The sequence below is a fragment of the Onychomys torridus genome, chromosome 1 (genome assembly GCF_903995425.1).
Source record: "Onychomys torridus chromosome 1, mOncTor1.1, whole genome shotgun sequence".
In the NCBI taxonomy this organism is placed as follows: Eukaryota; Metazoa; Chordata; class Mammalia; order Rodentia; family Cricetidae; genus Onychomys; species Onychomys torridus.
This window is the reverse complement of record NC_050443.1, coordinates 112,956,917-112,984,258: the sequence shown is the minus strand read 5'-3', so window position 1 is coordinate 112,984,258 and position 27,342 is coordinate 112,956,917. Positions and strand designations below refer to the sequence as shown.

General features: G+C 45.3%; 1 protein-coding gene across 1 annotated transcript in view; it reads right to left on the bottom strand.

The window, feature by feature from the left end:
* Positions 1–26,918, bottom strand: part of Nps (neuropeptide S) — a 93,517-nt gene extending 66,599 nt beyond the window's left edge. The window contains exons 1-2 of the mRNA XM_036177600.1: positions 26,894–26,918; positions 23,910–24,022 (exon numbers count right to left, since the gene is read on the bottom strand). Of these exons, the coding sequence (XP_036033493.1) occupies positions 23,910–24,022; positions 26,894–26,918 (138 nt within the window). The remainder of the gene's footprint in view (positions 1–23,909; positions 24,023–26,893) is intronic.
* Between the last annotated feature and the right edge of the window lie 424 nt (positions 26,919–27,342).

The window sequence follows — 27,342 nt, the reverse complement described above, 5'->3', positions numbered from 1 at the left end:
AAGGTTCAAGAGGCAAAGACTATAGGGGGGGAAGGACCAAATCCAGGGATGGTGCTTTCATAGGAGCTGACACCTCTTGTGAGGGTAGGATCACTCTCGGGGTCTCAAATCATCTGCCAGGACCTTCAGGCCCAGAGAAAGAGTCAGAGACAGTGACAGACTGGATCTGAATTGCACCAGCTGGTTATTGGCTGGCATGAGAGAGTCATGTGTAGCCTGACCCAAAGGTGCAATCCAAGAATAAATTCAGCCCGCCAACTTTCTTCCTAGCATCATGAAAAACAGCTAAAGGCTGTGACTAGAAAGAGCAGTTAGGGGGAGATGCTGTCAATAGGGCAGTGAGTGCCAGGAGTTGACTCAGGTCCTCAAGTCTTAAGCGGGTTGAGTGTGGCTGGTGACTCCGCATATGAAATCAGTTTTTTGATTCTACAGGGCATTCCTTCCAGACTGTTCCTTGTGCCAGGCTCCTGTGAAGTGAAAGAGCATGGAATATACAAGGGAAGGGAGAATAGGCTAGGTGTCAGAGCATGACTTGAAACAGACATCACTTATCCCAGGAGGAGCCAAGACAATGCTTTTGCCAGAGCCTCTGAGCCTCTACCGAGAGAAAGACTGACTGGACAAGAAGGAAACCAGCAAGCCCCAAACCCTCACACAGTGTGCAGAGAGAGGGTCCCAAGAACATGATGGGGAGCTAGGGGAGCAAGCAACAGTGATAACCATGAAAGAGTGATATAAAAGAGAAGCCTAGGGGTGATTTGGGTGCAAGATAGAAATGAATGACATCCAAGAACAAAGAGAGAGACTGGGACCCAAGCAGATACACAAGGCTCTCAAGGGAACAAGGACCTTGACCTGAGAATAGCTAGAACTCAAAGACCAGCCACAGGATCCTCCAAAGGGCAGCACACATGGGACTCCACGGCAGAGAAGGGAGTCTTCACTGTCCTGTGATGGGGAGTACATGACGTCACATATGGATCAAAACCCATAGAACCGTGCAGTACACATGGAAATTGGAGATGCCCCTTAAGGAAACCTGTTTTCTGTTCTGTGTTCTCTGGTGAGCTGAAACCTACTCTAAGAATTCTAATCTCTGAAGAAGACTAGTTAAAAAAAAAAAAAAAAAGCAGTCTTAAAAGAAACAAGAAAGAGACTGGAAAGAGGCTCAGCAGTTAAGAGTATCAGCTGCTCTTCCAGAGGACCTGGGTTCAATTCTTAGCCCCCAGATGGTGGCTTATAACCATCTGTAACTCCAATTTCAGGGGATCTGATGACCTCTTCTGGCTTCTGTAGACACTGGCACACACGTGGTGCATAGACATACATGCAGGTAAACCATCTATATACATAAAAGTTTTTTAACTGTTTTGAAAGAACCTAGAGCAGCCAGCTGGCCTCTCATGTGACACTGATGAGACTGCACAAGAACATAGGGGTGCCCTAAGTTGTCAGGGCAGTTCCCAGTTCATCCCTTTGTTCACCGCAGTCTTTTGTCTTGTTTTGTTTTGTCTTTTGAGACAGGGTTTCTCTGTGTAGCTTTGTGCCTTTCCTGGAACTCACTTTGGAGACCAGGCTGGCCTCGAACTCACAGAGATCCACCTGCCTCTGCCTCCCGAGTGCTGGGATTAAAGGCGTGCGCCACCACCACCACCCAGCTCACCTCAGTCTTATTGGGAGAATTCCCTGTATTTAGATGCATGTGCTTAAGCAAGGGAGCTCAGTTTTAGATTCCAGAATCCTGGAATTGGGACTTAGCATTGTATTTTTCTGGTGGATGTTATCTTGTTTGCCTAACATCAGTGTCTTGTGGCTGGACACAGAGCAAGAGGGAAGTTTCACAAGTCAGGGGCATCCTTTTCTTATCTGCCAAAGAATGTGGCACTTTCCCCACAACTCAGGTGGAAATCTTCCTACCTAGTGTCTTGTTGGAGCTGGACCTTGTTACTGGACTTTTCATCTGCAATCATAAGCAAGACTAATTAGGGCCAAAGAGATGGCCCAGCAGGTAAACAGCTCTTTCCACGTGTCTTAGTCAGGGTTACTAGTACTGTGACAAACACTCTGACCAAAAGCAACTTGGAGAGGAAAGGGTTTTATTTTGCTTACTCTTCTGTATCACAGGTCATCATCAAAGGCAGCCAGGGCAAGAACTCAAACAAGGCTGGAAACTGGAGGCAGCAGCCGATGAAGAAGCCATGGAGACACACCACTTACTGGCTTGCTCCTTGTGGCTTGCTCAGTTGGATTCCTTATACTCCCTCAGGCCCACTTACTTAGGCCGGGGTGGCCCCACCCACAATGGGCTGGGCCACTCTACATCAATCCCTACTTAAGAATATGTTCCACAGGCTTGCCCATGGGGCAATCTGGTAGGGACAACTTGTTAATCGATGTTCTATCTTTCCATATGACTCTAGCACACCATGCAAAGCTAGTGGTTTGAGTTCCATGCCCCAATGCACCTAAAAAGCCAGATGTGGTGGCACACACATATAATCCCAGCACTTCTATGATCAAATAAAAGGTGGAGACAAAGACTAGCTTGAGCCAGGTACCATGGCACAAGCCTTTAATTCCAGCACTCAGGGAGGCAGAGGCAGGCGGATCTCTGTGAGTTCCAGGCCAGCCTGGTCTATAAAGTGAGTTTCAGGGCAGCCAGGGCTACACAGAGAAACCCTGTATCAAAAACAAAACAAAACAAAACAAAACAAAACAAAACAGAAAAAAATAGCTTGGACAGTCACAAGCTAACCAGCCTGGAGTACAGTACATGGCAGAAACAAGAGAAATCCTGATTTAACAAAGCAAGAGGAGAGAACTTACTCCTCACAGTTGTTCTCTGACCTGACTTCACTCATGCACCATGGCATGCACACACCTGCACTCACATGCACACATCATAGACCCACATGCACAACAAAAAAGCAAGACTAAAGAGAACCTAGCAACATTTCTAAAGTCCTGCCTCAGGCTCACAGGCGAGCAAGCATAGCCCTCATCTCCTGAAATTAAGAATGCTATCTTTCGTGGCTAGCAATTTGCTACCAGTGATTATACTAAGCTGGTGTGGGAAGGATAAACGGAGTGGGCAAGCCCCTTCCTCAGGGTGTGTTCCAGCTGCAATCCAGATGTAAGGAAACACCAGAACAAAGCAGCCTGCTTGCCTGCCAGCCCTTGCTTCCTGCCTGTTTGTTTATCCGTCACTGCTGCTTCAGCCATTCTTTCCCAGTGTCAGACTCCTTGGCCTTCCAATACGGACTGCCCAAGAATATCCCCTGCCTTCAGCACTGGATTGGGATGGCTGAGGAATCCAGCCTTGTGGATGGAGCTGTTTAGGGCGCTCAGTCTTTCCAACAGGTATACAGCCATTGTTGGACGACCTAGCCTGTATCCTGTAAGCCAGTCTAATAAGCCCCCTTTCTAATATCTATTCATTCTATCTGCCCTGTTCCTCCAGAAGGCTGTGACTAATACACAGCTCATCTTGCTGATCCACTCTGAGTCTCTACCTTCTGGCTCAGCAGATGCCCTCAGTGCTGAGTCTAGCAACAACAGGGAAGTGTAGGCTCTGGAGGCCTAGGCTCCAGCTGTCATTCTCCCCCTGTGACCACAGTCTGTATGCCTCTCTCTGGGCCTTCTTCATAGTTCTGGGTCAAGGCTGCATCTGTGCATCCAGCTGAGAAACAGCAAGCCCCGAGGCTGGGTCTTCCCCAGTAATAGTGTTAAGTCATGCTCCCTACTAGAGACACACCACTCAGAAGGCTGCTACTCTTTTCACTTTTTAAAAAGTTGAAAAAGTATCGCTTCTTTTTTTTTTTTTTTTTTTACTGTGAAATATTCAACATAGTGAGATCACAAGGGAAAAATTAAAACATGGGAAGCAAAATTCCTATTGCAATCTACCTAAGGGGCCCCTTCTTTGTGTATTTTGAGCTGTTCTGTGCAATTACTTATTTTTCTAAAACTAGTAAGAAGAAAAACGGGCACTTCCAGGTTGAGAGAGGGACCTTTCAAAATGGAAGCATTACACGTTTCCTTGGGGTTTCCAGAGGTAATGGTCATTATTGGATTAGCTCTGGGTTTGCAGAGGACTTAAGGAGGAGAACAAGGTACAGAGGAGAGGAGAGGAGAGGGGAGGGGAGGGGAGGAGAGGAGAGGAAAGGAGAAGGGAGAGAAGGGGAGGGGAGGGGAAGGGAGGGGAGGAAGAAGAATTGTGAGTGTCTCACAGGTGGGACACACCTGGGAGATGCACAGACAGGATGCTTGTGAGATATCTAGGAATAGAAAAAGGAATGTCACCTCCATGCTCCATCTAATCTAACTGAGAAAACCTGGCCTGGAATTGAAATGATGGACGCTATGACACATTGCAGCAGACATCATTGTGAGTTTGCAGTATGGCAGGGTCTCAGGATCAGACCTGGTTCCACCCACAAGGGATTCATGCCTAATAGCCAGATGAGGTGAACCACGTGATAGACAGGGTAGGGGACAGCACTGTAATTTATTACAGGAAGAGGTTAGTGAGAAGTGCATATGGTCATCTGTTTAGGTGCCAGGAAACAGTTGCTAAAACCGCATATCCATTTCTGACACAAAATTTGAGTAGCCAGAGACTAGAAATACACTTGCTAAAATTAAGAGTATCCATTAGAAATATCTAGCAAACATCACACTTGGTAATAAATCATTTGACATTCCCATTAAAATCTGATTGGCAAGCTGCCAAAAGCAGACAGAAATTGGCACCATGTGCACATATTCCTCTGTAGAATGGCTTTGGAATCTTTGCATCCGTCTCCTGAACATGGGCTGGCCTTGGCATGCAGCTTGACATTGGAATGCAGAGAAAGTAATGTGCCACTCCAAACCAATGACCCTGGAGATGCCATGCTCTCTATTCTTGCCTTCTGGGAGCACTGTATGAGCATCAGCCTGGGCAGGCCACAGCTGGAAGCCAGGCCACATGACACAGACTGCACTGATGCTGGTACCCAGCATTATGCATGTACCGTCAGTCGCCTCAGACACTCTGCCTTGGTCACACTGCAGATGGCTGCAGCTATAATGAGGGAGTCTTTAGAGGAGAGTAGTCCAGCTCAGTGTGAAGCCATACCCATATTGCTGACCTACAGAATGGTGAACAGATACAAATTCCTGTTGCTTTGAGCATCTGTGTTTTGGGTGTTCACTAGGTATTGTGACGGTTAGCTTTAACTGTCAACTTGACATGACCTAGAACAATGTGCAAAGAAAGTCTCTGTGAGGAACTACCAACATTGGGTTGGACTGTGGGGGATGTTTTTCATTCATTTATGTGGAAAGTCCTAGCCCACTGTGAGCGTCGCCATCCCCTACGTAGGGGTTTCCGAACTGTGTACGTGTGAAGAAATCAAGCAAAGCACACACAAGCAGGTGAACAAGCATGCATTTATTTCTCTTTGCTCTCGACTGGATGTGCTTCAAGATTATTATACCATTGTGACTCCCCTACTTTCGTGGGCTGAACCTGGAACTGTGAGGTAAAATAAACCCTTTCTCCCCTCTGTTACTCTTTGTCAGCGTATCACAGCAACAGAAATGAAACCAGGACACACACACACACACACACACACACACACAACACACACATACACACACAAACACACACACACAAACATACACACACACAAACACACACACACATAACACACACACATACACACACAAACACAAACACACATAACACACACACATATACACACATGTATTTATATAATGGCTTGTTGGAAATATCATTCAAACCACAAAACAGTATGTCTCCTTCAGTGGGATCTGGCAGTGGGAATTGGTGTCAGCATCTTCTGTGGCCAAAGATAGGACTAGAGCCTGTCTTGCTCTTGCATTTCCAGATGCTGTCTTCTGTTCCAGTGTCAGAAACTGTGTGTGTCTTCCCCAACCTCGCCGTTTTATAATATACTGATCATATTGGGTTGCTGCCTGCTTTAATGACCTCATTTTAGCTGATGACCTTTGTATAGAGGTAGCTCCCACATAAGGTCACACCCTGAAGCACAGGGCATTGAGACATGCGAATTTTAGAGGCAACATTTCAGTGCAACAACAGATGACTCATAGCTCACACATTTTGGGACAGGGATAATTGCTGTTATTGATCTTTGTTCTGAAGGCTCTAACTAATATAACAAGGCAAGAAAAAGAAGCTGATGCTTAATGCTGGGAAGGCAATGATAAGCATACCATTACTGAGAGGAGTCCTTATTGTCTGCATGGAACTTGAGAGCTTAAGTGAAACACCACTGTGATGCCTTTTAAGATAATTCCTTAGGATTCTGCATATATTAATATGCTTTCAAAGCACCTTTCCTTAGGTCAGAAATTACTGAGCATATAATTTTCAAAGTTACATTCACAAAAGGCATATATCAATGTTCATATTAGCTTTATTAATAATACAACAATATGTTCTTTAGACCTTAAAATAAAAATAATAGACGAGTGCGGTGATATATGCTTGTCATCATCCCAGTGTGTCAGGAGTTCAAGAGTAGACCTGGCTATACAGCAAGTTTGAAGTCAGCCTGGGATACATAAGATTCTGTCTCAAAAAAAAAAAAAAAAAAAAAAAGAAAAAAAAAGAAAGAAATGACACAATTAGCAATCAACAGCAGAGTGTCTAATGAGCAGGATGGGCACAGTGCTGGTGACATTTCTCCATGTATGCAGGGTGAGTATGAAGATTTGTATATAAATATGTATTCATCAGGAACAGGAGCTCATCAAACGAACACTTAAAATGGAAATGGATACATTCATTTTGTTGCATATAAATTACACTTGAGGGAATAGTGTTTTAAGATTTATTTTTATTGTTTTTAATTTTGTGTATGTGTGTTAGGGGTGTATGCATGTGAGTATGGATACCTGCAGAGACCAGAAGAGGGTCTGAATGCTTTAGAGCTGGAGTCACAGCTCCAAAGCCTCTTGATGTGGGTGCTGGGACCTGAACTCCGCTTCTTTGGAAGTAGTGTGTACTCTTAACCACTGAGCCATCCCTTGAGTCCCATAAGTAGTGTTTTAAAGTTTTGAATTTTATTAAAAGGATAAATCTTTAACATAAAATAGAACACATTAAAATGTCCAAAGGAAATTTAAAAGAATGTTGTTAGAAACTTACTGTGAAAATATTTTAGTCAACATGACAGAGAGAAGCAAGACTCTTAAGAGACATAGACTCATAGGATCAAAAACTTAAAATGTTAGATTATGCATAATACATCACATGATTGTATAGCAAAGGATGCCATGAGGGCAGGGGACAGAGTTGAGTTACGTCGTAGAGCACTTACTTAAGGTTCAACACCCATTCCAGGAAGGAAAAAAAAAAAAAGGCAACACTTGTTCAAACATTGCAATCTATTTGCTGAATAATGGGACCCCTTGAGAAACATTGTTCTCTGACTGAAGTGGGAGAAGAAAGTCTCTGGAACTCCTGGAGCTTAGGATGCTCCCAAGCAGAGCAGGCAGAGATGATGCCTGCATGCAGAGGTCAGGGTACTGGGAAGACAGGAGGGTGGGTAGAGATGCCAGGAGCACAGTCAACACTGTTCAACTGCAGCGGGGAGAACTGGCTGGGAGCGTCCTCACTTTCACTTTCATCAGCCTACAACTTGGACTGAGCAGGCAATGCAATGTCATTTCTGGCCTGTCCACTCGCAGCCCCTTCGCCCTATTGGGAGGTGAAGAATGAGCTGAAAGGTGAGCTGTGTCCACCGGCCTCAGGTCCTTGGATCTCAGGAGCCCTCTTCCCTCTAGCTAGCTACCAAGGAATGAAAAGAGCTGTGGTTTGTGCATCAAAGCGACAAGGCTTTGCTGTGTTAATTACAAATTAAGACTGAGAATACACCAGAAGGTTTGTGTTTCAAAAAAAAAAAATTAAAAAATGACAGCGCTCAAGTCATGATGTGTTAACTGGCGCATGAAAAAACATCTGGATTGCATTCACTATCATGAAAAGAATTTGACCTTAAAGATCCCCAAAAGAACATCAGGGGCTTTCAGGGTTCCCATTTCTAGACATTCCCTGAAACACTACTCCAAGGAAATCCTCAGAAGATTGACCAAAGAGGTTTAATCAAGGGGATTAATCTCAAGACACATACACATATACACACACACACACAAAGACAACCAAATGAAACAAGAAGAGTAGACTGTCTACATACTCTCTTACCGTCTAGCTCCACAGAAGATGGTTAGCTTCTCATAGCCACACAGCTGTGATGTGTTGCTTCGGTTTAAGTACAGGACGGAAACCAGGCCTTCTGTATGCAGGACAGTGGAGAAAAGAGGGGTTTTCCTTCAGGCATTTTCAGGTAACTCTAGGTCTTCTCCTTCCATACTTTATCAAATGTCAGAAGTCATAGGTCACTAAAAATTTACTCAATGTGGAGGGGCTTGAGGGACGGCTCAGCAGTTAATATCCCTTACTGCTTTTTCAGAGGACCACAGTGTGGTTCCCAGCACCCATGTGAGACAGCTCACAACCACTTGTAATTCCAGACCTAGGGGACCTAGTGCTCCTTCTTGTCTGAAAGCACTGCACTCACATGCGCATACCCAAACTCAGATACACACATACACTTAATTCAAAATAAAAAATAAACCTTAAAATAAATAAATAAAAGCACTTTAACATATATATATATAAAATTCTTATGCACGGTATCAAATCTCAGTAGGCTGCAGGTTGCCAAGATGTATCTGTGGTAGAATCAGATGGCCCACCAATGAACTTGTACCTCGCTAGGGCTTTGAGTCTATAAGGTTATGGACTTTGATAGGTTGCCACATGGCATCTTCCAGTGGTCATCAGGGAATCATTAAGTCCCTGAGTTATGCAGAGCTTGCATCTGTTGCCACATTTCTTCATGCATGATTAGAAAATTCTCTTTGTTAAGTTCTCTACTATTCTCAAGAGGAAGGTGCCTACGTACTGGGAGCTGTCAGGCTCAGGGCGGCTGCTACAAGTGTCCCAAAATTCCAATTTTCACTTGAAAGCTTGAATTTTATCACTGGCAAAAATATACTGTCAGTTGCTCTCCTTGAAGTGACAGGCTTGCTTCGTTCATTTTTGAGAAAATGTCTAGCAAATATCCAAGTCTGAAGAGCCATGGTGTGTCTGTCAGTCACTCTTTGAAATAAAAACGGCGTTCCAAGGAAGGAGAAGTTCATTCAGCTCAAAACAGAAGCAAACGCAGGCAAGTGCTTCTCAGGAGAAAGCACGGAACACGTGGGCTGCAGAAACACTTGACGCACACAGACCCTGTCACCAGGCAGAGGAGTAAAAGACAAGCAGACAAAGGCCAAGGCTTAATAAAGTTACTTTTTGTTTAAAGTTACTTTTTATTGCTTGGTCAAAAGCACTTTTAAATCCTCCTGATGTATGTGCGTGTGTGTGTGTGTGTGTGTGTGTGTGTGTATGTGTGTGTGTGTATGTGTGTGTGTGTGTGTGTGTGTGTGTGTGTGTGTGTGTGTATGCATGTCTGTGTGGAAGCCAGAGGTCAATCATGTGTTTCATTTCTCAGGTACTGTCCACCTTATTTCTTGATAGGGTTTCTTACTGGCCTGGAACTCATCAAGTAGGCTGGGCTGGCTTGCCAGAGAATACCCACCTATCACCAGGATTGAAAATACTCAATACCACACCCAGCTGTTTTTATATCTGTCCTGGGGATAGATCCTAGGTCTTCATGATTGCTTGACAAGCACTTTAGATCCTGAGCTATCTCCCCAGATTTCTGAAACTAGCTTTCAGCATTACATAGATAGCTGAAGCTAACTAGGACATCTTCCCACCCCCAGAGAACCTGATCCAGAGAAGCATAGGGGCCGAGTCATGCAGAAGGAATTTGTGTCCCCGGGTACTGAATCTGTGCTCTGGATTCCCCATTAGATTTCCAAAATGACATCAAGAGCCAAGGCATAGCTGCAAAGGGAAAGGAGGACACAGCGGGTGAGGAAGGATGTCTGGGATCTGAGGACTGCTGGAGACAGAGAGGGACTCATGCCATGGGAAGGGCTCTGCCTCTGGGAGCTGGCAGCCTAAGTGTGTGACTGCAGGGGCAAGAAAGTACCTCAGCAAAACTGGGGTTTGGCAGAAAGACCTGTCCCTGAGGCTGAGACTGACGGCAGGGCCAGGGGGCAGGGGTGCCGTTGGAAGTTCCTGAAGGAGCCATCTATAATTCTGAGGTGCAAGTTGCATCCCAGGAAAATTTATCCAGCCCCTCAGTTGTATGGAGATACATAAAAAACATAAAGGAAATACATGTATAGGAAATAAGCAAGAAATTAATTTATTTAGAGGGAAAGAATGGAATCCCATAGCAAAGAAGACCCTTAAAGCTGTTTCAATGGCAGTGTTTGGGGACATGATCCTAGTACAGGTCCTTTCTGTGTCCAGTTATGCCTGTAACATAAAGGACCATAATCAGAAAGGATTTCCTCACCCCCAGCTAATTCATTCATTCATTCATTAATTCAACTCATTTCTATGAAGGATCTGCGTGGGTACCTGTGTGTGTGTGTGTGTGTGTGTGTGTGTGTGTGTGTGTGTGTGTGTGTGTGTTCCTCAAGCCCAGAGGAGAACATCAAGAATCCTGCTCTGTCACTCTTCAATTTATTCCCTTGAGACAGGGTCTCTCAATGATCCTGGAACTAGGTTTATTGCCAGCAAGTTGGGTGATCCTCCTTTCTCCACAATTATATCTTGGAAATTACAGACACACAGATGACCACACCATTGAAGGGGAATGTTCTGGGGATTTGAACGTGGATGTACATGATTATACAGCAAGCATTGTTAGCCCAGGCCACTCCAGGCAAGTGCTTGATTAAGCATCACCTTTCAGACATACCTTAATTGTCACATTAAGGAGGTGACCTGAGAAAATGCTAGCTGCAAAACAATAGATAGAAGCAGGTGGTCAGGAGCTTGGAGAAGCTTCTGTGGGAATGACATTTCATCTCAGAACACAGAGTCTGCAGAACTATTTCACCAAGAGGCTCATGCCGGAAGTGTAGGATCTACATCTTATGATTCAGCATGAACAAGTGCAGAGGGAACAACTGGCAGCAGCCACTGACTCAGGGGCTAAGTCGTCATGAGGCTCAGCACCCGAAGCAGCCTCTGGGAATCCAGCAGAGCAGCCAGGCTGAGCAGGAAACCCCAGGCACCAAGGCAGAGAGAAAGAAAAACACCATGCTGAGCTGTTCTGGGGAAGGAAGCACGGGGCAGACATGCAACTGCCTGGCCACACGCAAACCCTCTATTCATGGAAGCATCTGGTCACTCCTGGACATCCCACCTGAATACCAAGCTGTGTACAGGGCTACTAGCTTAGGTAAAGACTAATGAGAATAATTCTTATTGTTGAACAGAGATCAATCTGCATATCTGAACTCCTCATCTAAACTGCCTTAGCCCAGGGAAGGTGACAATGGTGACAGAGCACTGGGAAAGATAATGGAGTCTGGGGATGCAGCTTCAGGGAGCCCTTGGCCTTACAGCTGAGCCCTTGGACACTGGAGCTGATTCTAGGCAACAGGGGGTGTTGCAACGAGTTTCTGAAGTGCAAGGTACCTCTCAGCTTTTGAGCACGAAACAGTTTTAACACCTCTCTGTGAAGGTGTGATCCTGCATTGAGATGTGCCCGCTGCCTTCTCCTGTACCCTAAACAATTGATTTGGAAATCCAGGGCCAAGTAACTGATGCTAAACAGTGCTTTTTCATGTCACCCCCAGGTCAAAAGCTGCCGTGACTCCACATTCAGAGTTGTTTTACAAATCATCAGATCTGGGAAACATCTGCTCAGAAGGTGTGAGACTTGTCAAAACGTAAGTCCCCTAAGAACCCAGAGGACAACGGTAGAAAAACTGGAGTGTACACAGGGTCAGATGTCATCTAGATCTCAGAATGCTGTTAAGTCTGAAAAGTTCTGTGTCCCTCTGCATCTAAGGAAAACCTGGGAAACCTACAAAAGGGCTAGAGAAGGGAGAATGAGGAGAGCCTAGCTCACATGGGGGTGGGGGGTGCTGATATGAAAGACTTTGCATGAGAACCTGTGGAAGCTAGACCCCAGAAGAGAGGTGTGGCACCTTCTCTTTGCAGCGCCCCCAAAAGAGGAAGAACCCTGAGAACCAGACAATTCCCTTACTGAGATCCCCTTCCTCGTGAGTCTAGACTGTGTCATGTGGAGACATACAACTAACCATCACACTCACATACCCACAATATTTACATGGAGGATGGTTCTTCACCTTGAGTTCTAGGAAATGAGCTGCTAACAGTGGGTGCATAGGTGCCACCTGACTCTGAGGGATTGTGTGATAGCTGAAGGTAATTCACAGGGCGTGTTTTCTACACCCTTGTCACATCATATGTCTGATCAGTCACAGCTACTGATGAGGAGGAAGTGGAGAATGGCACACAGTGAACAGCAGCTATGGGAGCGTGTGGGAAGGCTCCCTGGAAGAGCTGATATCTGAGATGAAATATCAAGGATAAGTCGTCATTACCTAGGAGACTTGGTTGCAGGGGTTAGGGATGCTGTATTAGAATGAGAAGATATAGGAAGCAGTGCTTCAAAACAACCTCAGCACAGCTGGAGGGATGTCCTTGAAAGAAGATGCTGGGGTGGGCACCGAGATATGGGTTTTTAATCCCAACACTTGGGAAGCAGGGACAGGTGGACCTGTTAGATCAAGGGCAGCTTGGTCTAAACAGTGAGACCCTGCCTTTAAAAAGCAGAGGAAGGAGAGAAGGATGGGGGCGGGGAAGGAGAGGACTGGTGGGGAGGATATACTGGGTACTCATTCAGAGGCAACCAAGACAAATCATGTGCACTTTGTCCTATGACCAGCAGGAATTCAGAAACGTTGAGGGTTACTGAGATAATAAGGCTTATACAATCAAGCTCAGAAATGTTCTCACTGCTGGGGGAGACATCAGAGAGCAGAAGTAAAGGTAGGGGCCTTGTGAGAAGTCGCTAAGATCAGCCAGAAGACAAAGGTGTTCTAGATGAGGGCTGTGGCATCGAGGACAAAGACCTGAGGGACACCATGTCAGAGGAGCCAAGGTAGGATAGAGAAATGGGGTGCAGTGAAAACAAGCCCCAGTTTCCTTCCTGGGCAAGCGGTTGCTGGTGTGTCACTCTTCAAAATAAAGGACACAGATGATCAGGCTGAGCAAGGACTAATCAAGAAGAAGAGGTGGGTGGGGCCATTGTACTGGGGGCAGGAAGAAGCAGCCATAGTGTCAAGGTAGCAGACGGCAGGGCAGGAAAGGCTGTGGTGACGGCATAGGCAGGACTAAGAAGCAATGAAAGCTGGTGGGCACTGCTAGAAAAGGGGGATGGGATGCCAGCTGTACTTCAGTGCTGAAAGACACTGACCAAAACCCTAATCCTGATCACTGTTCCACTTCTAGTGCCTCTTTCTGTTTCCTGGTGTGTCAATGAGAAGGAATCAGCCAGCTTCCTGTTCCAGCCACCTGCCACCATGCTTCCCCATCATTACTGACTTAGCCCTCTGGAACTGTAAGCCAAAATGAACTTTTTTCTTTCAGTTCTGGTCATGATGTTTCATCACAGCACCTGAAAAGTACCTAATAATGCAGGTCATAACAAAACCCAGCTGAGCTAACCATGGAGTAGGATGACCCTGAGAACATCTGAGACCTTTAACCCCTACTCCCCCGCTTTACCCATTCACCCAAGGTCATGATTCTCTGTCCATTGGTAATGGTAGCATTACACGAGATGAAGATTGTCATGCTGCAGTCAGGAACTGCATAACCGTGTGAATTGCTTCTCCCATCTCTGCAGAGGTTTCTGCAAATGTTTTACTTATCTCCTCTGTGGTGGGTATTGTGTTCCCTGAAATAGTGTGTGTTCCCCAAAATAAACATATCTGGGGTCAGAGAACAGACAGCTACTAGAACAGAGCCAGAAATGGTGGCTAGAAAATGGGAAGAGTAAGCCATAGCAGAAGTTGGGCGGTGGTGGTACACACCTTTAATCCCAGCACTTGGGAGGCAGAGCTAGCCAGATCTCGGAGTTCAAGGCCACTTTAGAAACAGCTAAGCATGGTGACCCACGCCTTTAATCCCAGGGAGTGGGGGCAGAAAGAAAAAGGTATATAAGGCATGAGGACCAGGAACTAAAGAGAAAAGGCAAGTAGTTAGTTAAGCGTTTAATTGGAGAAGTATTCAGGCTTTGGAGCAGCACAGTTCAGCTGAGAGCCATTGGGATGAGGACTCAGAAGCTTGCAGTCTGAGGAAACAAGACCAGCTAAGGAACTGGTGAGGTGAGAAAACTGTGGCTTGTTCTGCTTCTCTGATCTTCCAGCAATCACCCCAATAACTGACCTCGGGTTTGGTTTCATTAATAAGAACTTTTAAGATTCCTACTACACTCCTCTGTTGACAAAGAAAAATTTAAATCTATAAACCCCAAGGAAAGAGCTAAGGGAGCTGAGCTAGAGACGAGGTCACCCTTCTTTGGAGATAAGACATAACTATGTGCCTCTTATGGCTTGTTTTGATCCCCAGTCTGCTTAGCAGTGGTGCCTAGTCCCCTACCAACAGGAAATGAAGTGCTTAATGGGTAGCATTTCACTGGTACATAAAACAAATGGAATGGCTTTTTAGTTGGGTTAGTGAATCCTCGATTGGGTGTATGTTTTAATTAGTTCAAGCTCTAGCTACCTAAATCAGAGTAAAAATCAATCAATCAATCAATCAATCACGTTTGTGAGAGAGGAGGAGGAAAAGGATGGAGGAGGAGGTTCAGCCACTTGCTAAGAACTGAAGAGGACATTCTATTTTTTTCCCAGGATCTTTAAGCCATTCTAGTTTGACAGGAATTATTTTATCGTCAACAGATTTGTTACAGATTTATGAACCATTTTAACCTCTTTCTGCTGCACTGAAAACATTTTCTGGTAAGGAGTTGGAAGAGACTGTGCAAGCATTTCGGTTTGTGGCAGCTCTCCCATTGCCCCTGGAGAGTTCCCAGGAGGACTCAGCTCTCCACCAAACTTTCCCAGAACCATCCTTCTGGTCTGTGGATGGCAGCAGATTTAGGACATTTGTAAGTCATCTTTATAATATAATAAACAGAATGAGGGCCGTGAGCTCATTCATGCCTACTGACCTATGAAAGTGAAAGAAATGATGTGCTCACATTTTTTTAAAAGGGAGAGAAATAAAGTTTTCTTTATGGAAGTTTTTTGGTTTTTTTTTAGCACTTTATATTCCAGCCCTGGTCAAATACCCAAAAATGATCAGCTGATGTACTTTGCTTAACCAAAACTCACCACTGACATTCCATAGAGGGCAGAGCTGCATCAATTAGAAGCTGCTAAAAGGAGAAGTACCAGTGCTTCAGCTGCAGATTCTGCTGTGCCACAAACTAGTAACCTTTCCAGAGAGTTCCAAAGCCCAGAGGAAGGGCTTTATTCCCCGCTAGCACTTTCCTTATACGGTGAGTGGAAACATTTACTTTCGTGCACAAATGTCATCCATTTCACTCCTGCCTAGGGGACTTAGAAAATCATCATTTAGCCAACACCTACCCTCTTTTCCCCATAGATCTAAATATCTCCATTCAAGTTTTCAAGCAATGATTAGATACCTTCTGTATACCATACCTCTGATCTTATCTGTTCAGGACAGAGTTAAACCAGTGAGACTCCAGGAATCCAAACAAGGTGTCTGCAGCTTTTCTGTGCTAGCTCTACATACAGACAGACCGTAGTGAATAGAAACAAATTCTTCATTTAAGAAAAATCCTTAACATGACTGAGAAGCATAAAGAGGAGCACAATACAATCAAAGTCTCAGATCATAAAAATGTAAAAAGAATTGTGCTCATGCAATATTCAGAGAAGTAGTAAGAATTCTCTCTTATGAAAATACTGTGCATTTGGTTGCAAGGGGTACATGGAAACTGTAAGTATTGATCCACTTCCTTGTGAGCCCAGAACTGCTCTAAAAAGAAACCCAATGTCTTGTATATAGTATAAAACAGGATTTGATGAAATCAGTTCAAATCCTCTATTGTTTACAATGTTTACAATGTTTACATTGCTTACAATGGAGGATTTAAACCCACTGTGACCCAGACCTTGCAAGATTTATCTCATCTATGGCAAGAAGGCAGGGTGTCTGGGAAAGACAGGAGGTGTCTCCTTCATCGCTGCCTAGTAGACTGATTGTGAGGCTGGCAGGGAGCAGCCTGGCAGGGCATGGGTTAGAAATGCTTCCTGTCACAGATCTGGGGCAGGTCTGAATCCTAACACAGAGCTGACACTGTGCTTTGCTCAAAACATTAGCTAATTCAGGCATTTCTCTATAAAACACAAGCCTGAACAAAGAAAATGCCAACCCATCTGACGTTACAGCTGGTGACCTTGGAGGTGTGTCCCTCCACATTTCCCTGTAACTGTTGGATGTTGAGTGCAGGGCTTAGCCCTGGGCAGGGAACTGGGCAGGAGACTAGCCAGTCTGGGGGCAGGGCAGGGATTCCCATCACAGTAATGGCAGTGAATGTTGCCGGGACTCAGAGACCATTTGGGACAATTATTTCCTACGCTGAAGGTCAGGAAGACTTTACAGAGATGAGGTTTGATTTCATCTTTGAAAGGAGCCTGGAGCCCAGAAACCACATAGAAAAGGACAGGTGGTTGCAGTCATACACATGTGACATTTACAGTTTTGTATGTTTGTATCGAATCACACAATGAAATAAATGAATGTACACACATATAAATAATATCTATTACTTAGGACTATTCATGGTCAGGCAAAATTTTTAAGTAAGTTTTAGAATGTTTAGGTCAGTTTCTCAGACCACAAGATGATGAAATTGCAAATGTCTAATAATAAAAATTCAACCAGGAAATTAAAATGTTTCTGTCCTACAGATAACATCTGAGACAAGGGAAATCCACACTGCAATTACAGAATGATTGCATGGGAATTGGAAATGCAAAGCCCATTCAGGCCAACTCACACTCACATATGTTCTTAATTAGTAAACCAAAAAGCTAGACAAAAGCATGAGTTAGGAATATGCTTACTATTCACAAAAAAGTAGGAAGTTTTGAGGGTGGTGAGTGAGCACCCTAGGGATACCATGGTAACAAAATTAAGGTACAATAATGAAACTAGAATGTATAAAAAAGCAAAAGTTCAACACCTTGATGGACCTAAGCAATGTTTCTATTAAAAACACTCAAAGCCAGGTGAGGCAGTGGATATTTGTGTTCCCAGTTCTCATAAGGCTAAGGCAGAGGAGTGCCTTGAGTTCAAGGCCAGCCAGAGTTAACAGATCACAACTTTGCCTTGAGTCAAAAACAAATAAAAGAAAAACAGCAGTGGCAGTAGCCACAACAAAATCAGTGGGACAGAACTTTCTAGAAAACCTAAGCCAGAAAGAAGACAGACAATGGAACCATATCTCAGTGAAGATCAAGAACAAACACACAGTCATTATAAATGCATGTTGTAAAGAATTCTATCATGAGACTTTAAAGTATGAATGAAATAAGTGATTCTTCAGGAAGGCACACACAAACCAAAATCAGCATGTAATTAAGTCAAAATAATTACTACATCTACCAAGCCTCAAACAAATGACCTGGAGGGAAACTTTCAATCTATAATGGATCTATTTCTGAAGGTCAACAAGAAAGCCCACCCTGTTCTAAATAGGCTCCATGAGTTCTACCTGTATCCCAAGATTCTTTATAATTTTAACTATTCATGATCAGAGGAAAACATGAAAAATATTTATTTTTCCATCAAAATAGATTCATATTATTCATTGCTATGTAGAGAATCATGACCACATTGAGTGTCCTTAAATGACTATCGCTTATTATCACATGAGGCCTATGGGTCAGGAACTCAGGAAGGAGTGGTGGGCAGTTCTGCCTTGGAGCACACCCAGGGCTGCAGCTCTTTTCCTTGGTGACTCATTCTCAGGGGCCTCCGCAGTACTCCATTCATGTCTGACTTCTGGCTTCAGGCCTTTACCATGTAAGCTTCCCATTGACTGCTGCTTGAGTACCCTTGTAACATGGCAGTTGACTTCTCCCAGGATGGGGAATCTGAAAGAGAACCCAGGGATGGTCACAATGGTTTTATGACGTAGGCTGAGCAATCACTCATATCATTCATTGAAGCGCAATCACTTAGCCTAGTTCATACTCAAGGGGTGATTTAAAAAAAAAAAAGTGTAGCTGTTAAAGGAAGATTATCAAAGACTCATGGGTATATTTTAATTACTTGGAAATTTCATACATATATAAAATATTGATCATATCCACCCCCACTTCTCCATTCCAGATCCTCCCAATTCCTTCACTAGGTCCCTCCCAGATTCATATTCTAATTCTTTTACCCCCTCCAGGCCAATTAGAGCCCCCCATATGTGCATGAGTGCAGGGCCATCCACTGAAGCGTGGACAACCTACCATCCCTGAAGAACACTAGGACTTTCCCCCTCCTAGCAGCAATTAACTGAAGATAGCCCCTCTCCAGAGGTGGCACATTTTGTGTGTGTCCCCATCTATGCTGCCTGGAAGTTTGGCTGGTTTGATTTTGTGCAGGCTGCCATAGTCACTATGAGTTCATGAGTATGGTGATCTTGTTCTGTCCAAAAAATACTTTCACAACAGTCCCCTGCAACCTCTGCCACTCATTCTGCTCCCAGTTACATGCTAAAGTGGGATATAGATGTCCTATTTGGGGTTGAGCACTCCATAGTCAATTAACTTGTTCTCTGCATTTTGACTAGATGTATTAACCACGGCCAACCTTGGGGGCAGAGCTTCTCTGATGAGGACAGAGTGATGACGGCAATAAATGTGTGGATGCATTTTTAAACCCCTGCACAGCCTACCGATTGACTGCAAATCACCTACTTTTCTCCCACATGTGAAACATACTCACACCTACCCTGCTCCACCGCCTATTCTTTACAACATCACTGAGCAGTCGAGGCTCTTTTCCTATAAGTTGGGTCCTCACAGAAGGAGGCTCCTTGGATGTAACTTTCGGCACATCTGGAACATCCTTTTTATTGATGGAACTTGTATACCAACACATGCAAAATGCAATCAGTGGAGCAGACCAAAACCGATTCCTATCATACTCATATTCAGAAGGAACAGTCCGCATGTCTAAACCATCCAGGCAAGCTGTGGATTCTTGTGTGGGACTCCCTCTTGCTTCTGCCTGGCTCTCTGACCTACCCTCTGGACTCCTGCTTCTCAACCATACTCCCTTTCTCATAACAGGCAATCATGCTCATACATGTAATATGTTGTCCACTTGCAGCCTGGTGTTGGAGCTTGTTGAGTCTGAAAGCGTCTCCTCCCCCTTTATCTGAACAGCATTTCTGCCCTCTCCAGTACAAGCTAGTGACATTTATGCCATGTATTTTTTTTTTTTTTTATGTTTATGGGTTTTTTACAGTCTTATTTGCAGATTGGATTCGTTAGGCCAAAGTCACAGCCACACATCTTTCTAAGATAAAATCTCTATTGGGTTTCTGCTAAGAGATACCTCCCTTAAGTTTCTTGGGAATCTTCTTACTGCATTGACCCATTTTCTGAGGCATTGTTCTGTCCTTTTCACAACTGAACAAAGGACTGGCCCTACCCTGATAGGTAGGTATATCCTCCAAGGCTGCCACCAGGCAGCTTTATTGGCTCTGTCCCCTGAAAGTATGGACTCTGGACTAACCAGTGATCTTCTCACTGACAGATGCTACCCAGGTCTCAGCACTATGTGTTCTTCCCTGGAAAGCTGGTCTATTAATATGGTCTGAGGACACAGCTTGCTGCCTTCCCAAGAGCTCTGCGTTCATGCTGGGCAGAGTGTACTTAATGACCCAGTGAGTCTCAGGAGGCTGTGTAGGAAGGGACCACACCTGAGATCAGAGACCAGGGAATCTTGGGAAGCCTCTCTGCCTCTGCAAAGCTCAGTGTAAATCAGATTCAGCATCCCTGAGCTGTTGAGGAATGCTTCTCTGTATGTATGAATGGTTCAGCTTGTTCTTGCATAGCCAGTTGTTACCTGCTCAGGCTTGGAGCAAAGCTCTCTCAGCAAGCACACTCTGGGATGGACAAAGGGGAAGGACTGGAGGCTGAACCACAACTCTGAAATGAAATGAAAGGCCCATGAAGGTCAGAGTGTGGCTATGGATTTGGGCAGCATCTGAAAGAGAAGAGTTGATTGCTAATACTCACATTGTCTGTATCTAGGCAGAGCAAATCTCAACAGAGATGTACTTTAAATTTTAGATTTCATTTCTGACGACCTTGATATCTCACTATGAGAAGTTCACTTAGATCTTTCCAAAGTTGTTAGGTTCATGTAAGAGTTACATGCTATGCTAGGGTTTGATTGATTAAGATAGAGTCTTACTATGTAGCCAGAGGTGTCTGCAGACTTACTATATACAGCTTAAATTCATTATCATCCTGCTTCGGCCTCACAAATACTGAGATTACAGGCATGTACCACCCTGTCTGACTGGTGATGTTTTTTGGCTGATCACAGTTTTTGAGGGTATAGTGCTTAATCTTGATTGCCATCTTGCTTGGATCTGGAGTCAACTAAGAGGCATGCTTCTTCTGTGCAGGTAATTCCAGGAAGGATTAAGTAAGGGGAGAAGACCCTCTCCCAGAAGCAGTGTTACCTGTTGCCTTCACATCATGCTGCTGAGTGAGTCTACCCCATCACCCACCATTCTTCATAGCCTTCAGAACCCAGATCCTTTCAGGCTTCTGTTGGGGACTGAAGACCAGCACCTCTCCACAAATCTTTCAAGCCTTCATCACCAGATCGGGACACTGAGGCATCCAGCCTCATACATAACTGAGCAGCTACTGGCTCCCTGGCCTCTCGGTGAGCAAATGGCCATCACTGGACTTCTCAGCCCTATTGTGTAAGCTAATTTAATAAGCCTCTTTTGTATATAATATGTCTTTATTCTATCTATCTTGTTCTTCTAAAGAGCCCTGACTAACACAGAGAGTCTGTCTTATTGTTGCTAATGGCAATGGTTTCTGATGCTCTTTTTTTTTTTTTCTTTCTCATAATTTAGCACAATGGTTTACCCATCCAAACCATGGGTTGGCTAGTTTCTGCTGCTGTTCAGAGAACCATACTCTCCTTTGTGGCCTTCACTCACACAGAGTGACGGCAGGTGTGTTCTGGGTGGGGGGAAGGTAGGTTGCTGCACTTTTAGAACCCTCTCTGAGTTCTGTGGGGGCGCAATCTCTGTTGACCACTCTCCAGGGTATCTTGTGAGACACCTCAGAAGGAGCAGTGTGCTTGGGCCTGCAGTGGACCTTGACATGAATTCCTGCTAAATTGCTTATGATTTTGAGTCTCCATTGGGGACCTGTGTGTCTTGTGGAAAACATGGCCTCCCTTGTGGGTGTGTCAGCAGGGACCTAGTCTCAGCTGACAGGACCGTATTCTCAGTGAACACTGTGACTCAGTAAAGGCTAAGAAGGCCCCAGGGACTCTCTAAGATTTCAGGAGTAAATCTGTTCCACTGATGTGCAAGACAGGTTTCTAGATACTTTGAGGAACTCACTGACATGCTCAGAGCTCTCCAGGTAGGTGGGGGAATCATAGAATTTCAGACATCTTAGACGTCCATGTCCCATTTCAGATACTAACAGCCCCACCCCTGACATCCTGCAAAGATAGGTTCTTTCCATGCTTCCAAGCCTCTTCCTTAAGAGAGCACACCCACCCACATAAGACTGAAGGCAGGTTGACCAAGCAGTCACTTCCAATTACACTGCCCCATCACGTAACAGTCTTTGTCAGGTAGGAGAAGAGCAGTGGAGGCAAGGCGGGTCTATGGAGAAAATTGTTTCTTTTGTGTGACTGTGACCTGGAGAATAAGGAGCCATTCCCAGAAAGATACATAATGATGGGTTAGCAAGCGCTGTCAGAGCTTGGCCACGACTGCCAATGCCCTTGAGGGAAGCTGCCATCCTTCCTTTAGCATCCTACCAGCTCCTATCGGTAAGAAAGCTGTTATTTTGCTTGAGGACTCTCCCCTCCCGATAATGGAGAAGGAAGCAAGGCCAGCCTGAACTAGGGACTCTGTCTCAAAAAGAAAAGGACAAAAGAGGAAGACGAGGAAGATAAGAAGGAAGAGTAGAAGGAGGAAGAAGAAACCAAGCTTAATCACATATCCAAAATCAAGTATTTGCATGCACTTGGTAAGTCTCAAAGCTAGAATTATGACTAGCATGAGGCTCCAGAGATGGGGTCATGAGCACTGTGCCACATGGAAGGACTTCTCTGCTTACCACCCTCCCCAGCACCTGGAAAAACAGGCATGCATTGAACAAACGAGCAAGGCCAGGTCCAGCCACATGGTAGATATTGAGAGGACTCAGTGAGACAGTGTATGCTCTGAGCATCATGAGATACCTGCCTGGGCTTGTCGTCCGCCTGCAAAATGTCACAGCCACATGCCACTCAGGCTTGCCAAGGCTTGCACCTTCGTCATAAAGTGGAAAGGAAATATGTTGTTCCTCTTGTATATCCATGACAGTTTTGAGACTCCAATGAGATAATCATGTGTTAAATATTTTGGGAAGTATAGCGATCCATGTCAAAAACAAATATTCTCTTTAAGACACAATAATAGTTTGCTAACATTATGATTTTCTTGGCTCACCACTATGGCTCCAGGAAGCTGATGAGAGCAATTAAAGATTCGGTTAGGATTTTTCTACCTTTCTCTCCTTTCCCTGCCCCTGCATTCCAAAGATGGTGTCTCTTTTTACCACCAAAGAGGTCTCTCAGCAGGAAAAAGTAAGGGGCAGAGTGAGAATTAGCCTTCCCAGAAAGAAGTGGGGGGGGGGGGGGGGGTGGGCCACTCACTAGAGCTTGCCTTCCTCCTCTGCTTCCTCTCAAACTGAGGCAGACAACAGGCTCCACCATAACCACAATCATCTGGCCCTGGCTTGTATGTGGGAGTGGATACCTTATCTTAGCCAGCTGGTACCGCCTCTATAGTCCCTTAATCTTTTGCCTTCTTCTCTAATCTTCTTCTTAGATTTCTAGATGCTCTGGACACTGTTTCTTGCCTCCTCAGGGCCTGTCCTTATTCTCTGGGGCTTCACTATCCCTGCTGAACCTCCATGCTTTCCCCTGCATGCTTGCAGCTGCTGTCTGTCTACCTCACTGTGAATGACAGAGGATATTCTCAGTATATCGTGCCACATTCCCTGACCCAGTTGTGACGTCATCACAGCTTAGAAGCTAACAGTACCCACCAAGTATGTTGTTGTGTTTGTAGGCCATCTCTGAGGCTGCAAGGTTTTGCTTAAGCTGGTGTGAGGCACAATTAACACCCAGGAGCAGCTCCTAATCTCTAGGACTAGAGTGTAGATGTTCCAAGCTCACTGTGTGTAATCAGTACAATTTGCCTAGGGCTAGGAGTTAACGGAAAAGAAATTATTGGTCATGAAAAAGGAAGGTGACCTCAAGTTTGGACAGTTGGGACAATTGGACCCTGTATGCTAAAACTACAGTGTGTACAGGTATATTCTTCCTGCATTAAGGTTGACCCTGCCCCTGTGAAAGGACCAGGTAGCTTCCCTCTACAATCACCTAGCACTCAGAGGCTACACCACCTCTCCAGCAGAAGTGTGAGAATTGTGGAAGGTCCCAGGTGTGTTGCCCCAAGTGGAGGGTGAGGAGAGGGGGCTTCTGGCTGATGGAGGAATTAGAAAAAATGGGGAGTGAGAGGCACCAAGGCCCTGCTTTCCTGCCATTGTCCTCCTTCTATGCTTCTGTGTACCTTTCGCTCCCTGATTGGGACCCCGTGGTCACTGCTTAGCCCTCTGGACTCTTCCAGTCTTATTCTGTGGGCTTCCAGCTGTGCCGCCAGGAGCCTGGGACCTGAGCTGGGACCTAGAAGGAACAGGGGGCCTTTGACAGGGTGAGAGGCAGGTGGAGACACAAGTTAGCCATTCAGAACAGGAAGGGTGCTGTGCAGGGACTAGACCTAGATGGGATACCAGTCTACCTCAGCACACTAGGGTACAGCTGTTGCTCAGGGTGAGGACGAGGTGGAATGGAGAAGGCAAAGTCTCTGCTGTGTCAAAGGGATGTAAGAAGCCTTGCTTGTAGAAATTTGAATTATTTATTCTTTGACTTCTCCTTTCTCAGAGACTGGCTCACCATCAGACTAGTTAAAGACAGCCTGCCTGGATTCAGATGGAGTAAAGACTCCCCAGGGGCCTTGCCTCCTCCCCAGCCAAGGTGGGGCAGCCTTATTGGCCTACTGGAAGAAAGAACTACCTACATGTAGCCACGAATACAATGTGGTCATCCATAGCCAGCTGTAAAAGGACTGATATTCTACTCATTGGCAGGCTAGATACTCAGGGCAATTTATAGTCACGTAATGTGGTAATAGAGACACAGGGCAACTACGGCCAGTGATCCTCTCTGACATTCATAGCCTTGGTTCACACTAACACACTTGTCAGAAGGCAGCTATGTCAGGTAGAGGAGCTCAGTGGGTGAAGGGCTTGCTGTGCACGCATGAAGACCATGAGTTCCATCCCCCAGAGCCCATGTTAAAAAAGGCTGAGCCCGGTGCACATACCTATAACCCCAGCATTGAGGAGGTGGAGACAAGTGGATCAGGGGAACTTGTTGGCCAGACAGTCTAACTGAAACAGTAAGTTCCAGGTTCAGCGAAAGATCCTGCCCCACCCCCCAAAATAAGATGGAGAGCATAATGACAACAAATAGGCCTTTCTCGAATATATGTACACACTTGAATGCACACACAAAAGCTGCAGTAGCCTGGAGGGTTGCTTTGTTGTCTTGGTAGAGAAAAGGAAGGTGGCAGCCTCGTATCCAACATGTAGATGATGGTTGGAGAGTGAGTTGTACAGAACATCTGTAGGAAAACTGAGACCCTTAAGGGAAGCAAAAGACTTGCCCATTAAACCATCCATTCCTAATCCAACATGAGTTCTAAAGATGCCTTCAAATAGAAAGCCAGCTTTGTGACCCTGGTAAATTGCATGGCCATTCTGTGCCTTGAGCTTCCAAAATACTGTGACAAATGAAGAATCTAAAACTTGAGGACATTGCCTGAATCCTGAGAGTCTTTACTTAGAGAAAATTCTGGAATCCATTTTCTACAAACACCATAAGCTTCTTTTAGCTGGGGACCCAATTTCCTTTCCCCTCTGATCACAGCAAATAATGGAAGGATGCAAATGTGAATATGTCTGAGAAAGGGCCTTTCCCTGAGTTAGGCATTCAAAAGCAGTAGAGGCCAGGCTCTGAGGCCCATTCAGTCTCTTTTGACACATCCTTGACTCTGAGCTGTGGAGATCTGGGCCTGGAATCCGAGATCTTCAATCAAATGTGTGTAAATCTGTCATAGCCAGGATGTCCAGGGCACCTGGAGACCACACTGGGCCAGCCACCAGGTTTTACATTCCATTCTTGGCATTCTTCCCTTAAGGGAGTCCATACCCAAGGCTATCAAAACTATGATCCTGACTCCTGGACACTGGACAGTTGAGCTGCCAATTGAGCACTTTCAAGCCATCAAAACTGAAAAAACTGAGAAGTCTTTACTCCAAGGCTGAAATAATAGGATGCTCATATTGGAAACCACTCATTTCACTAACACTTCTGAAAAGCTGGGGGATGGTTCTGCCGTAGCTTCACCATTATAATTGCTTTGCTTTTATGAAGTTTGCTTTTCATGTGAGAAAGTCTCCGCCAGGCAGTGAAAGCCTGCAGATGTTGTCTGTATACCCTGCCGAGAAACCAAAAATATGCAGGTGTTTAAAAATAACCCTGCCTTTTGCAGGTAGCTCCTTATTCAATATTAAGTGTCCTCCTCCCCAACAAGAGTGTGCATAATGTTAAATTAACTGTTAACAAGTATATTTAAATAGCCTAATTTATGCTAATTCAAAAATATTCCGTTCCCAAACTGATTATTTTTGCCTCCCAAATTGCTGCACCTTTCCATTAGCAGCCGAGGAGTCTGGGTGCTGTGAGCCAGCAGCTTCCTGGGTGGCTTCCTGGATTCAGGTGCTTTCTGTGCAAGTGTTCCAGTATGGCCACTGCACGGCTCACTTCATCAGCCCAGAGTGATGATCAATTTGTACATTTAGTAGTGGGTGGTGGATACGAATTGCCGGAGCTTCTGGGGACTGAAGGAATGCTGCCAGTGTAGTGGAGGCAGAGGCTCACAGCATCATAGAAGTGGGTGTGTCTTTACCTCTTAATGGCTAGAGCACCCCTGGACATTTTTCGGAGTCCTCCCTCTCCTGATCCACACCCCATCCCCAGCAAGAACATCTCCAGTTCTAATGGTAGGTACAAAACCCCAAAGCCAACTGGCACCTCTGGGGTTCCTTCTGCTTCCTCTGAGGTGTGGATGCCAGCTTCATCTAGTGATGGTAGAGATGCTAGGTCTCATGGCCTGCCCTTCCATTTCCTTGTTATTGGCAGAAGAGCACCCTCCTGCAGACCCCTCACCTGGGGTGGGGGGTGGTCACTCTTCTTCCTGTCTTTGAATTGAAATCATGAACAGTAGCCCCCCTCCTCCATGGCCTGGTCTCACTAAGTCGCTGGCCGGCCGTGGCTCAAGGCACTCCTTTCCAGCATGCCTCTCTCACCTCTTCCTCCTACTTCCAAACCATTTCCAGTTTGTTCTCTGACACAGTGCCCTGGATTCTTAGTTCCTTCCACAGCAGTTTAAGGCTCCATTCAAACACTGCAGCTTCAGGGAATGGAGCTCACCTTCTGCCTCACCCATGAGGATCATGGAGTCTTTTTATTTCTGGAATAGCCTCCCTCAAGCATTACCTGTTTGCTCCCAAAGAAACTTCAGAGACATTAGCTCTGCCTCACAGCAGGCCAGGAGACTGAAGAAGGTCCCACCTGGCAGTGACCCTGACTTCACAAGTTCAGAAAAGGACTCACCTTTGCTCCTTGGTATTTATTGGTGTAAATATTAAAGCCACTCCACGTAGTTAAAAGGGAGGTTTATTTTGTGGGGTAACTTACAAATGAAGGGATAGGTTGTAGGGTCTGGCAAAGGTATGGTACAGTCTGGCAGTGTTCTCTGGAGAACTCTGCTCGGTCTACCTCTAGCGTCCAGGGTCCCAGAACCAAGAGAGACCTCTCCTCTTGATCCTGGGTCTTCGGCTTCCTCCCTCAGCCCCACCTTGTGGGCGTGACCATTACCG